The 12,410-nt window shown below is 37.1% G+C and overlaps 1 protein-coding gene across 8 annotated transcripts in view; it reads right to left on the minus strand.

Annotated features, from left to right (window-relative positions):
- Nucleotides 1–12,410, minus strand: part of SRPK2 (SRSF protein kinase 2) — a 134,691-nt gene that overhangs the window by 14,124 nt on the left and 108,157 nt on the right. For all 8 annotated transcript variants that reach the window (XM_031596426.2, XM_031596513.2, XM_031596665.2 and 5 more), the window contains 5 exons: nucleotides 10,508–10,533; nucleotides 8,815–9,061; nucleotides 7,755–8,243; nucleotides 2,738–2,838; nucleotides 2,530–2,637 (listed from right to left, as the gene is read on the minus strand). In XM_031596426.2, coding sequence (XP_031452286.1) covers nucleotides 2,530–2,637; nucleotides 2,738–2,838; nucleotides 7,755–8,243; nucleotides 8,815–9,061; nucleotides 10,508–10,533 — 971 coding nt within the window. The remainder of the gene's footprint in view (nucleotides 1–2,529; nucleotides 2,638–2,737; nucleotides 2,839–7,754; nucleotides 8,244–8,814; nucleotides 9,062–10,507; nucleotides 10,534–12,410) is intronic.

Genomic DNA, 12,410 nt, shown 5'->3' on the forward strand with positions numbered 1-12,410 from the left:
ACTCATATTACAGAGGACAGCTTCCAAAACTGTTCTTAATAACGCTGGACCTGTCATATATGCAAAGCAAGAATTCAAGGAGGTGAAGAATCACCTTCCTCTCCACTGAATTTGTTTTAGCACAGCTCACAGAATACCTGAGCTGTATTTTCAGTCAGCCAGAGCAAAATAAACGACGCCTCCAGCTTCAGCAGACAGTCCTCTTTGAAAACATAGGTGTAAACACTACAGGATAAATTGACATAAATATGGAAACAAGCAAAGTAACCTAGAAGGATGTTTTCTGAATCACACCTAAGTACAACAAAGAATCCAAACCTGAGGAAGCAAGTTAGACTGCCATGGCATCACAGTGCTTCAGAACCTCAGTTCTTGGATGCTGTAGGGACCGGAAAGAATCAAATCACGGCTTCCAAAAATGGCCTAGATAAGTTAATCAAGAGTTTGCATTTCCACACCAGTCATGTTCCTCTGGCTGTTAATCTGTCAAAAACCCTCTGCAGAAAGACTATTATGGTCTGTACAGTTAATACCTATCTCAGAGCAGTGCTCCTTCTGTTACGGGATGAGCACTTACACTGCTGTGACCCATTTCCTAACCACACAGGAATGAAAGCAGATCCTGAGGAGTTTTTAAACTATGAATTTTTGAGGTGATCTCTATCTTTTACATGACTGCACTTGTACAGTGAAGACAACAGTTGTATGTCAGTGCTTGTAAGATTTCAGTATTTCTACAGTTTTTAAGGGCAAAAATACAATGTCTGTGGCCAAAGATGAAAGAGAACTCCACCATTTCTGCCTCAAATGCTTTACTATATTTAAAGCTTACATATTAAAAAAAAGCAGAATTATTTTTTTTCCCATGAAAATAATGAAATTTTGTAAATAATTATGAATCTGAATTAAGACACCATCAGTGGGAGGGATTCTTTAGGTTTTGGGTTCGTTTTCTTGAGCTTAAAAAGGATTTGCATGAAAAAAGCAATAGAGCTTATGTAACAAGAAAATGAATGCAAGTGGAAGGGGTAGGATGAGCCCAATATTTCCTTGCACATTCTTAATCTCCCCTTATACCATACAGTGTTTTCAAAACCCATCTGATTGCTACAAATACTTAAATTCAGGTAAAAAATCTTGCAATATAAGAACTCATACATCGTGCCAGAGATGCCACCCTTCAAAAGGCATTTTCTCTATTTAAAAGGAACAAGAAAGTATTTTACAACTCCCACCAAGTATCAATTAGCAGGATGTAGGCTGAGCCAGTACAACCTTTAAGACCACACAGTAAAACAGAGCATTCAATACTGTAACAAGGTATCAAGTAGAATGGAATTTAGCAAAATGTCAGATATAAGGAATGAAAAGTTTCTATTGCAATCTTACAGATAATTATGGGAGGAATAAATAAAGAATTCAGGATCAGAACTGTGGAAGATTTTCTATGCTTTGTTTTCAATGTAACAGCAAAACTCTACATTTTGCCTCAAAACGGAAGAGTAAATTTAGAAATGGATGTTCTTTTCCATCTACTAAAACAAAAACCAGTACTGAACTCTAGAGAATACATACTTGCAGATTTACTTATAGTTAGTTACTTCCAACACATGGCTTGCTGAGCTTATAATATCTGTAGGATTCTATGTTCCTTTCAGTCCTCCTCCGATCCGAGTTCTGCAATTCTTCTCATCACCCACGCCTGCAAACTGTGTCTAGTATTTAAGTGTTCTCCTCATCACACACTTACTCTTTTCAGACACGTATTTGTAAAATATAATGACTTGAATAAGTTTTCACTTTTTAAATAGACAAAGGTACTTCTAAATGTATTTCCAAATCTATCTTTAATGAGAAAATGCATGCAGCTTACTTGTCCTGAAAGTGAGACTGCAAACAGAATCAATGTTTCAGAAGGTGCAACAATTAGGCTTTCATTCTTCCTACACTCTAAAGCTTTTAAAAAACACATCACTTCAGTTTTGCCGTGTTAAAACAAATTCAACAGAACATTACCACATATTTTTCTAATAGAATAAATTCCTTCCCTTCAAGATTAGAGTCCAAAGCTGTGATCTGCAAACCTCGCCTGATGAATGCTTTCACTGAAGTTGGCAAAATTTAAAGTATTTCAGGTTTTCACTACTTTATGCAAGAAAAAGGAAACAGCACGGGATTGCATAGTCTAAGACTGGAACAAAATATGCAGTCATACTATTTCAATTAGATTTTGACATCTAAAATATACCAAGCTTACATATTTTTAACTGCAAGTTTAAAATGCCTGAAATGAAAACTAAAACATTTCTCCAAAATACTTCCTGTTGATTAAAGGTGCTTAAAATACTGAAATAAAAGAGATCAACGATCAGATGGTATCTGATGGTATATAATTTATAGTATTACATTTGTGTCAAAATATCAGAACCATCCTCATCAGATTCCTTCCCTCAGAAAATGACTATTTTCAGGATTTTTTTCTTGAAAAACACATAATGTATACATACTGTATTATTGTATAGTTCTTACCATACATGCTGTACTCCAGATATCAGCAGGTGTACTGTAACCTGCTCCTATTAAAACCTCTATGGATCTATATTGTCTTGTCTGGATGTCTTCTGTGAAGTGCTTATGCTAAAACAGAAAGAATCACATTAATTGCAAAAATGAGCAATAAAAAGGCCTGTTCTAAATAGTGAAGACTAGAGAGTTGAATTGATGTAGTTACACTTACCACCCAGCAGGCATTTCCCAGGTCAGCGATTTTAACTCTAATTTTATCTGCATTTCTTGGGTCCAGTGGATTCACCAGTAAGTCAGCAGCACGAGTTTTTGCTAACACAAACAAAAAGCAGAAGAGTATTCAGAACATACTACTCATTCTCCGTAAGTGACTTCGTTGAACATTAGGAGAAATTAAAGCAACACAAACAGGATTTCTTACCTTGATTACTAAACATCCTCACAAATACCAAGTGCATTTTTAACAAACTGCCATATACCTATTATTAAAATATGTGGCAGAGCAGCTAAGTAAAAAATAAAGCATGTTGCTATGACAAAAAATGTTAAAACTCAAACTCCACATGAAAGACATTCTTTGAACAGTTTGGTTGAGAAAATGAATCCATCACTTCCATTCTTGGTTAAGGTACATGAAGTTTGGCCACTGTTTTTTGTTGTTTTTATTGTTGCTGTTGTTTTTGTTGTTAGATCTGCCTTGCTGGAAAAGGAGTGATCAAAACGTGGCTGATTTCAGAGCCTGGGGGACTGTTACCATTTCACAGATAATTCAACTTTGAATCAAAGTTATCTGAAGGATCTATTTGCCCTGAACATGATTCAAAGTAAAACTGCAAAACTGAGATCCAATTAATCCAGCAATCTTTATATTCTCCTGAGACACTGGAGATTCTAACATACAATGCTTGAGGACTCCTGCTTCTTTTTTTTTTTGGTATTTTTACATACCACCTGCTGACTCCTAATACGTGTGGGAAAGAAAGCAAGTTGTCTTAAATGTGGAAGAAAGAACCAAGTATCACAAGTAAGACAACAGTAGAGGAACCATCACTTTCTTCATCTCAAAGCTACAAAAACTCAACTAGAAACTGAGACATGAAAGAGATACCAGATCTGAAAAGCATCTGGGAATCCAATGGGGATAAAATGATCAGTTAAACTTGTGTAAGTATATTAGAAGAAAATACATTACACATGAGACTAGGAGGAAAAAGAGAGGAAGTCTAGTGGTATAAGTTAGGAATGACTGAAATGAGATGCAGATCTTAAACTACTGGGACAGCAAGTGCAAACGGGCAATCACTAAATAATGGCCATCTGGAAAAGAAAATGGCAGAACTTACCAGGGAAGAAAAGAAAACACTACATGGCAGAAGATAGAACAGGCAGTGACCTCAACAAAACAGTCCTCTAAAAGAGCTGTAATTGAGTGCAAGACTCAAGTTTAAAAAAAGCACCAAAACAGAGCATAAAAGTAAAATACACTGAGAGAGTATTAAGGTTGCATTCCAGCCCTGAAAAGACAGGAACTACTTAAAGTCTTCCCTTAAGACCATGCAGCATAGCAGGGTCAAATTTTTTTTAAACACAAACCCACGCTTTATTCATAAAATAACAACAGTCAGTTCAGTAGCCTTGCTATTGCTGAAATAAATCCTTCCCGTACATTTTGCTGAAGGTGAAGGACTGCAGTAAATAAAGCAGGAGAATGAAGAGGGAAAAAAAGGCCTCATTAGTAAGATATGCGAAAATAACATTAGAAAGGATTTTGCAACCTCCTTTTAACACAGGGAACATACAAAGGTTAACAGGCAAGTGCCTACATCCTTGTGTTTTTCTCATGAACTCAGTGAGTTTATGTCCTGTATTTTCTGAGAGATGAATGAGACACCTCAGATTCTGCTTTAGACAAATAATTCACAACTAACTGTGAAGTCAAAAAAGCTGTACTTCTTATCAAGTACTCTTAAAAAGCATCCTATGGCACTCAACCTGAGGGCAAACTTAGTGAGCATTTCTAATTTTCACTTCTAAATGTCCTAGTTTTGTAAAACTGAGAAATAACACCTCCTCTTCTCACAGTCACACCATGACAATATACTTAGTAAACATTCAAGCACTAGAATGAGGAGGAAAGTCATGATGAAATTAATAAATCTGTCCCTAGGAGCATTTGGTCACACAGTATACACTTGACAAAGAATTAAATAAAGGTAAAAACTTGACAAAAAATAGTTGCTCACCCACTGAATGCAGATCAGCCTGTACACTAGTGAGACCATGTTACATAAGAATGTATAGCAATGACTACCTGGAGACAAGCAAACGAAGTCCACATCTATACATGAAAAGAGCACTAAAGATACAGTGGAAGAAGTAGCACCATTTGAAATACTGAACGGCCTGCAACTGTCATACCATTCTAGTGTAGTTTAATTTGTCTTATTACTGTTTAAACCCATGATTGGTGCCATTCAGATGAACAACATTAAGCTTTTCCTCCTTCTGAGGAAGAGGTGAGCTATGGCTGAATTTATGGTCCTTTTACTTTATTTGCACACAAGGATTGTATATTGCTCCTTATGAGGTAACATTAAGGTGGAATGAAGTAGGTTTGTTTCTCCAGCTGTGGAGATAAGCTGCTCTCGTGATGACAATACCAGTTTTACTCTCTGGAAGCATGAGGATTTTATACATCACCCCAGGAACAGCAGGAGAGGCATTCTGCCTAAAGACTGCCAGCAGTGAAATGGAAGAGGGGGTTCTGGCTGATGGCAAGTTGAGCATGAGCCAGTAGTTGCCCTGGCAGCTCAAAGGGCCGATGATACCCTGTGGTGCAGCAGGCCCAGCACTGCCAGCGGGCGAGGGGAGGGCTTGTCTGCTCTGCTCTGTGCTGTGCAGCCTCACCTCCTGCACTGGGTGCTGTGTGGGTGCCACAACATCAGAGGGGCATAAAGCCATTAGCATCCAAAGGAGGGATATGAAGATGGGGAAGGGTCTGAGGGCAAGGTGTGAGGAGCGGCTGAGGTCCCTGTGTTTGCTCAGCACAGAGCAGAGGAGCTGAGGGGAGGCCTGATGGCGGCTGCAGCTCCTCACAGGGAGCGGAGGGCAGCGCTGAGCTCTGCTCTGTGTGAAGCGACAGGGCCCGAGGGAACGGCATGGAGCTGCGTCAGGGGAGGGGCGGGAGAAGGGCTCAGGGAAAGGGTCTGCACCACAGGGCGGTGGGCACGGAATTGGCTGCCCAGGGCAGTGGGCACGGTGCTGAGCTGCTGGAGTTCAAGGAGCGTTTGGACACCACTCCTTGATACAGGGTTTGAATTCTGGGCAATGCTATGTGGAGCCAGGAGCTGGACTCGATAATCCCTGTAGGACCCTTCCAACTCGGGATATTCTATGGATATATGATTCTAAGAGGCTACGAAGCATCGAGGAGCCACTGTTTAAGGGAGAACAGAATATAAGAAGATGGACTGGAAGACTTATTAGCTTGAATCTTGACATTTCACAGAAATTCCGCTCTACTCAATTGTATTTTATTGCATATTCCTTGTCTATTTGCAGATAACCTTATGTAGATTCTATAATAAACTGTGTGAAACACTCTTCAAAGCTCTAAAAATGAGGAAATACACTCTATTGTATTTTTCAATACAGCTCTGTTTATATCCAGTAGCTTCATCCAGGACGACGTTCATGCAGGCTGATTTTCTCCTGAACCATCTCATTTTCTTCTGTTCGCTTACAGATTTAGTCTTTCAATATTTTCCCTATTGAAGCTGAAACTCATGTATTTATCTTTTAGCCAATGACACTACAAATAAAACCTATGGGTAATACTCTGGAGCTATTTAATTCAATGGCAAAAGTGCTGCTGTTAAAAGGAAGCCAGGTTAAACAATCTCACAACACGTCTGGCCTTAAGTCTATGTGAATAAAGTGTACTTTCATATGTGACCTTCTTTCTCTCTTTCCTGTGTAGATGACCTGTTAATGCAAATATTTTATAACAGTAACTTATTTAATACACTTTAAAGTAAGTTCTAAAGCAGAAAAAAATCACAGTTTTGCTTTCCTCTTAAAATTTAAGATGGTAGATTTATTTTAACAAAACAAGGTGCTTTTCTTTTGTGTTTCAAGTTGAAATGATCAAACTCTTACACTGGAATGTATGAATAGGCATCCAATTTACTTAAAGCATGCTTCAACTGCCTTTAAGGACACTATTACAATTGTTTCTTAACATATTCCCCGTCTTTCTATTCTACTCGTTTGATCCTCTCTCCTTTTATTTTTTTTTTAATGCAATCAATGCCCACGGTACTAGGCAAAAAACTCACATCAATTCAAACAATTCTTTATCTCACATTTCGTAAAAAGTCATTAAAAACAAACACATCTGCTTTTCCTTGAAACTTGGTTACAGGAGGTCAAAGTTAACCAGAATGTTTTGGGACCAAAATAACTGAAAAGTCTCCTCTTCGTTTCTAAACATCAGCTTTGCTTTTTTTCCATAACTCTTCAAAGATAAAACAGTAAATTTTAAATAATCATGACTGAGATTTTGCATTCAGATGATGTAATAGTCAATGAGTAAAATGTTCACTGCAGCAGAGCCAAGAAGATTAAATCAGTGAGCAATGAAAAAAAAATGGTTCTCAGTGGTGGGTTGCAGCTGTGACCCAGTCCTACTACGACTAGTCTGACCTCATATCTCACTTTATGCCCAAGTCTGGGCAGCGCCCAGAAAGCAAGGATTTGGGAGCAATCTGCACACTGCAGAGGAGCAGTTTTCAGAGGTTGGCACGTGGGCACCATTTCTACAGTGGGCACCCTTCAGAGTCAGGCAGGGAGTAGGCCAGAACGTAAGGAGGTTTGGCATTAACTCAGAAAGTGAAAATATTTAAAACTTCAGGTGAAAGTGAAGAAAAGGCAACATCACAGAATTCTAGTTCTACTGTTCAATCAAAGTAAAGGAAATGGTGCAAGAGTCCTCATCTATTACTGAAAGATGCTTTCATGCTACTGAGAATTGTCTGTGACAGCTTTCTCAATAGACTTGGTACTGAATTTTGAAGTGAAAAAAAAAACATGGCATTTGCATACAAACATCACTGAACAAAGATAAAACATATACATAAGGTTTAATTCCAGCACTCATTCTACAATAAGACATCACCTCTGAGAGACTTCAGGTGTGGATGGCACATGCCAGCAAGAGTAATACTTACTTTTTGGCAAATCCCCAGTGCTTGAAGCTGAAACCGTTCTGCTCCTGTCATGAGATGGGCTGCTTTCCTCTCTTTCTGTTACAGTTGATCCTTCAGAAACAGCAGAACCACAAGCTACAGACTCTAGGGCCCCAGAGAACACTGAAGCTGAAAATTCAGAGAACTGTGACTCAGGAATTTTATGACGTCCATTTGGCAATTCACCATTAAACTGTTCGTAAGAGCTGCTATAAGAGTAATCACTTTTTGCATTTGGCTCATCAAGATTATATTCTTCTGGATTTGGACATTCTTCCTCTTCGTCATCTTCATCTTCAATCTGCTGTTCCAATAGAAATGGGCCATTCACAATATGGCCATTTGTTTTAGGTGATTCTATCCACTTAGGGTCTGTAGGGTCATTGCTGACAAGTTCCTGCTCAACATCATCATCTTTTTCAGTGTTTTCTTTCTCTGTGTCTTCTTTTTCATCCTGATCTTCTGCTTCACCTGTAAAATTTTAACGAGCAACGTTATTAGATCATACATCAACATACCATCTTAAAACCATTCACAAATTAACTCTTCAGTACGTACTTGACTTCCAACACAGCACAGAAGGAACATTCAGAGACTTTAAAATCTAAGTTAAGGCAAGAAAGGGAACTAACAGGGTTGTTGGAAAAAAAAAAAGCAATGGGAAGTGGTTCAGGATAGTGTAACTGAGGAAACAATGCAAGATAAAAATGTTATGCATGAAATCTATAAGCAGTTTTGAAAGCAAGCACTACAAATCTTTAACTCAATCAATGTCAAACAGGGATTCACCATAGAGATAGGAATATTTATAGCTTGAGAAGAACAAAAAAAACACACACACAAAAATGTATAACATTTCTATCAAAACTGAAATAGTTTATAAGAAAGCAACAGAAACAAGAAAGGAGTTGGACCTTAACAACTATGCTCCAAGCCACCGAAGTTAAAAAAGAATTTTAACATGAAATGTTGTGAATAAGCTGCAATTACTTTCCCTCCTGAAACAGTAGATTCAAGGTCAATAAACGCAGATGACACTAACCATCATCATTTCCAGGTTCTTCATCTACGACCTCTTCGAGATCAGCTGTTTTTAGTTTCACCTCTGGGTGGTACTCATCTTCTTGTTCATTTGATGGTACAGCTGAGGTTACATTTTCTTCTATTTTTTTCCTTTCAGCTTCTCGCTCTAGTTCTTCTATTTCCTGCAGGCGTTTTTCTAACAGCTCTGCTTGCCTCTTCTGTTTTTTCTTCAGTTTTTTCTTTTTGTTTTTGGATATTTTCCCAACCTGAAATAGTAATAAAAACAAACCAAACAAAACTCTGAACAATTCTCCTCAAGGCATCTTAAACCGAAAACATGCAGTATGGCTCCTTTTTATTTGAAAGTAGTGGGTAGTAATTAATATAATAAATAGACTGTTGATTCTACTTTACTTCAAATGAAGTACAACCTAGGGTTATGCGTATCAAATAAAACTAAAAAGTCTTAGATGCTTGTATATGCTTTTGCATTGCTGTGTATTAGACCCACGAACAAAATACAACTGAGACGACACTGTAAAATTCCTATAATCTAAACTAGAACAATAATTTTAATCTAGATCAGCAGATGATACTACTGTATGTGGAAGATGTTCTGCTATCATACCTGTTTATCTATGCACAAACTATATACACCATTTCTCTCTCTGTACAATGCAGGTAATGCTCATCAAAAATATGCTGAGAAAAATTACATAAGAAATTCAATAAGACTGAAAATACTAAAGAATTTGAAATAAGTCCTTTGCTGTTCAGTTATTTCCCTGTGAAAAGAAAGCAGTTTTAATATTTCTGGTCCAAAACATATGATTCACAAAGAACAGATGGTGATCATTAAACATTTTGCATTTTATATAACATAAGGATTAAAAAATCCAGGTCTAACAACAAAGGAAAAAAAAAATCAACAGATTTTTGCTAAGACTGAAACAACTTATTATATTTTAATTGAATTCTGACTTCTAATTTTACTAGTAGGTAAATTAGCTTAATCCAATTTTCATTCATTGTACAGATACCACAATAAGATATCCTTATACAATTCAAAAATGAAGTGCAATGAACAATGAGAAACATTCTTTTCTCAAAGGTTTGTCCATAAATGCCATCATCTTCAAAACAAGTTACATGACAGTCAAAACCAGACAGTTAATTCTAACTTCCATGCATGTTGTATGCTTACTTAAATTATATACAGATTCTGAATGCAGACAGTAGGTTCAGCCTTAGTAGGTTCAACTACTAAACAGCTCTGCTATCAGAGGTTCTTCTACTAGCACATGGCAAAAAGGTAATTAAGACCTCATGAAATAAAGTACCTTTTCAGACCTTGCTGATTAAGGCACTGAACTTCTGCAGCTATCATGCAGCAATGCATGATATTTGGTGCATGTATGCATTCCCGTCAGGATGTAAACTGAATGGGTTATTCCATGAGAGATTACAATAGCAATGCTCAACTTTCTTAGATATAGCTACAGAATTTCTAAGAGAATTTCCATCAGAGAAATATTGTGTTTAAAACTGGCCAGGCCAAAGACATTAAAAGAAAAATGTTTTCTGAAACATAGAAGTGCCATTCAAAGGAAGCTTTAAAAAAGTATAAATACTACTAACAGTCTAATAATTACTAATACCTCCAGAAACACAGGAAGTAAGATAGTTTATCTGAATTATATAGCAATACTTACAGGCTTTTGCTGTGGAGCTGTACTCACTGCAAAGAAAAAAAAATTTTCAATATACATTTTTACAAGAATAACTCTACAAATTATATTTAAAGTGATTTAAAATCTTATTTTCAGCCAGCATTTTAACTCTTTACAAATGCTTCCTGCCTGAAATCATACAGTGTCTCCATTAGACTGTCCGGAATTAAAAGGATTTATCATTAATTTCTGTTCTCTCTGCTGTGGCTAGTGGAGAGTTGATCAAAGTCAGATAGGGAACTCCAAAACAGTCATGAGTAGACAGAAACCATTAGCTGACTTCAGAGATGTCACAGATGAAATGCACGCAGTCAGCTGACTGATCAGATGCAGACAGATTTTAAATAGTTCAGGCAGTATCAACACAGATGACTGTTGTGTTGGACTGAACAGAAAAGTCAAATATTCACACTTCCTTCCTTCTGAAGCAGAGTACTCTGATAGGACTGCAGGCATGAAGGAGTGCCTATGGCAAAAAGCACTACAGCACAGGGAAAGCACCTCCAGCATGCACCCCTACCTACGCATGTCCCAGACAGATACCATCAATGATTGGCTTGCTGCAATTACAAGTCACTGTGAAACTGCACAGAACAGTAACAACAACAACAACAAAATGCCACACATAGAAATACCATCACCACCACCACAGGTGCAGAAAACTGCATTTGTGTCCCTGAAAGGGCAGTGCTGTCTCAAAGGTTCTTAAATCTATCATCACCTCTAAAAAATGCAATTATGCAGAACCTATTCTTAAAATGCTGTAACAAAAACACATCTTCAGTTCCTGTGTGGAATGCCATATATTTAATTACAAATTGCCAAGAACAAAGAGTGATAAGAATTCCATCAATATATTCCTTAACATTTATTTTAATGTCAGGAAGCAATGTCAAGTCTGCTTCCCACACAGGCAACATACAGCCTGATTCCCCATTATGTAAAATTCAACACAATATACTAACAATTTATAATATTGTATGTCAACATGAATAATATTGTAAAGCAGCACAATCATTGTTAGCTCAACAAAAAAAACTCATATTCATAGACCGAGTCCAAAAAATGATGTTGAAAAGAAAGAGCTTTAGGAAATGCAAAGAGTCTGAAAATAATGTGCCACTATGGAAATATTTATGATTTAAGCCACAACGACTGCTCCTGATACAGTAGGTATTTGTACTGTATCTCTATAATTTTAATCCATAATATATTTTTTTCTGATAACATTACAAAAGCTTTAAATGCTTTGTTTTTCCACTGCCTGTAGCTGGTGTGTTGGGCTACAAAACAAAACAGTAACCATGCACAAAAAACCTCTCAAAAAGCTGTATTTCCTTCTGGCATGTCTTCACTGATAGCTGTGAGCTCCTTCACTTTGGTTCCTCCTAGCTAAACATATAACGTGCAGTTTCCATCTAAGATCTTGGCAAGCTTAACAAAATATTTCACGTGCAGTGCTGGGAAGAAGGGCTCACTGTGTATTCATTCAAGTACAATAAATGCTGTTTTCAAGAATGAAAAGCTATGGACTGCAAGACTTGTCACTACATTTTGAGAATAAGTTACAACTGGTAAAAAGACAGATAATTTCAAAAGAACACTGATGATACTGTAATAGAACCAGACACAAAAGTTAGATATCACTATTGATTACTGCTGTATTAAAGATGCAAGTCATTACAGCTTGCAGGGTGGGACTGTGTTCCAATAAATCAGGCACTCCAAAAACCTGAACATGAAAAACTGAGAAGAAAACATTCCTTTTTAGCTCTCCAGAGTATAAATAAAAACTGAGTGGATGTACTTTTCTTTTACATGCAATTATTTAAAATGTTCATATGCATTAAATAAAACATTGTTAGCATTAATTTACAGACACAAA

This window comes from Phasianus colchicus, chromosome 1, assembly GCF_987193195.1.
Source record: "Phasianus colchicus chromosome 1, bPhaCol1.hap1.1, whole genome shotgun sequence".
NCBI lineage: Eukaryota > Metazoa > Chordata > Aves > Galliformes > Phasianidae > Phasianus > Phasianus colchicus.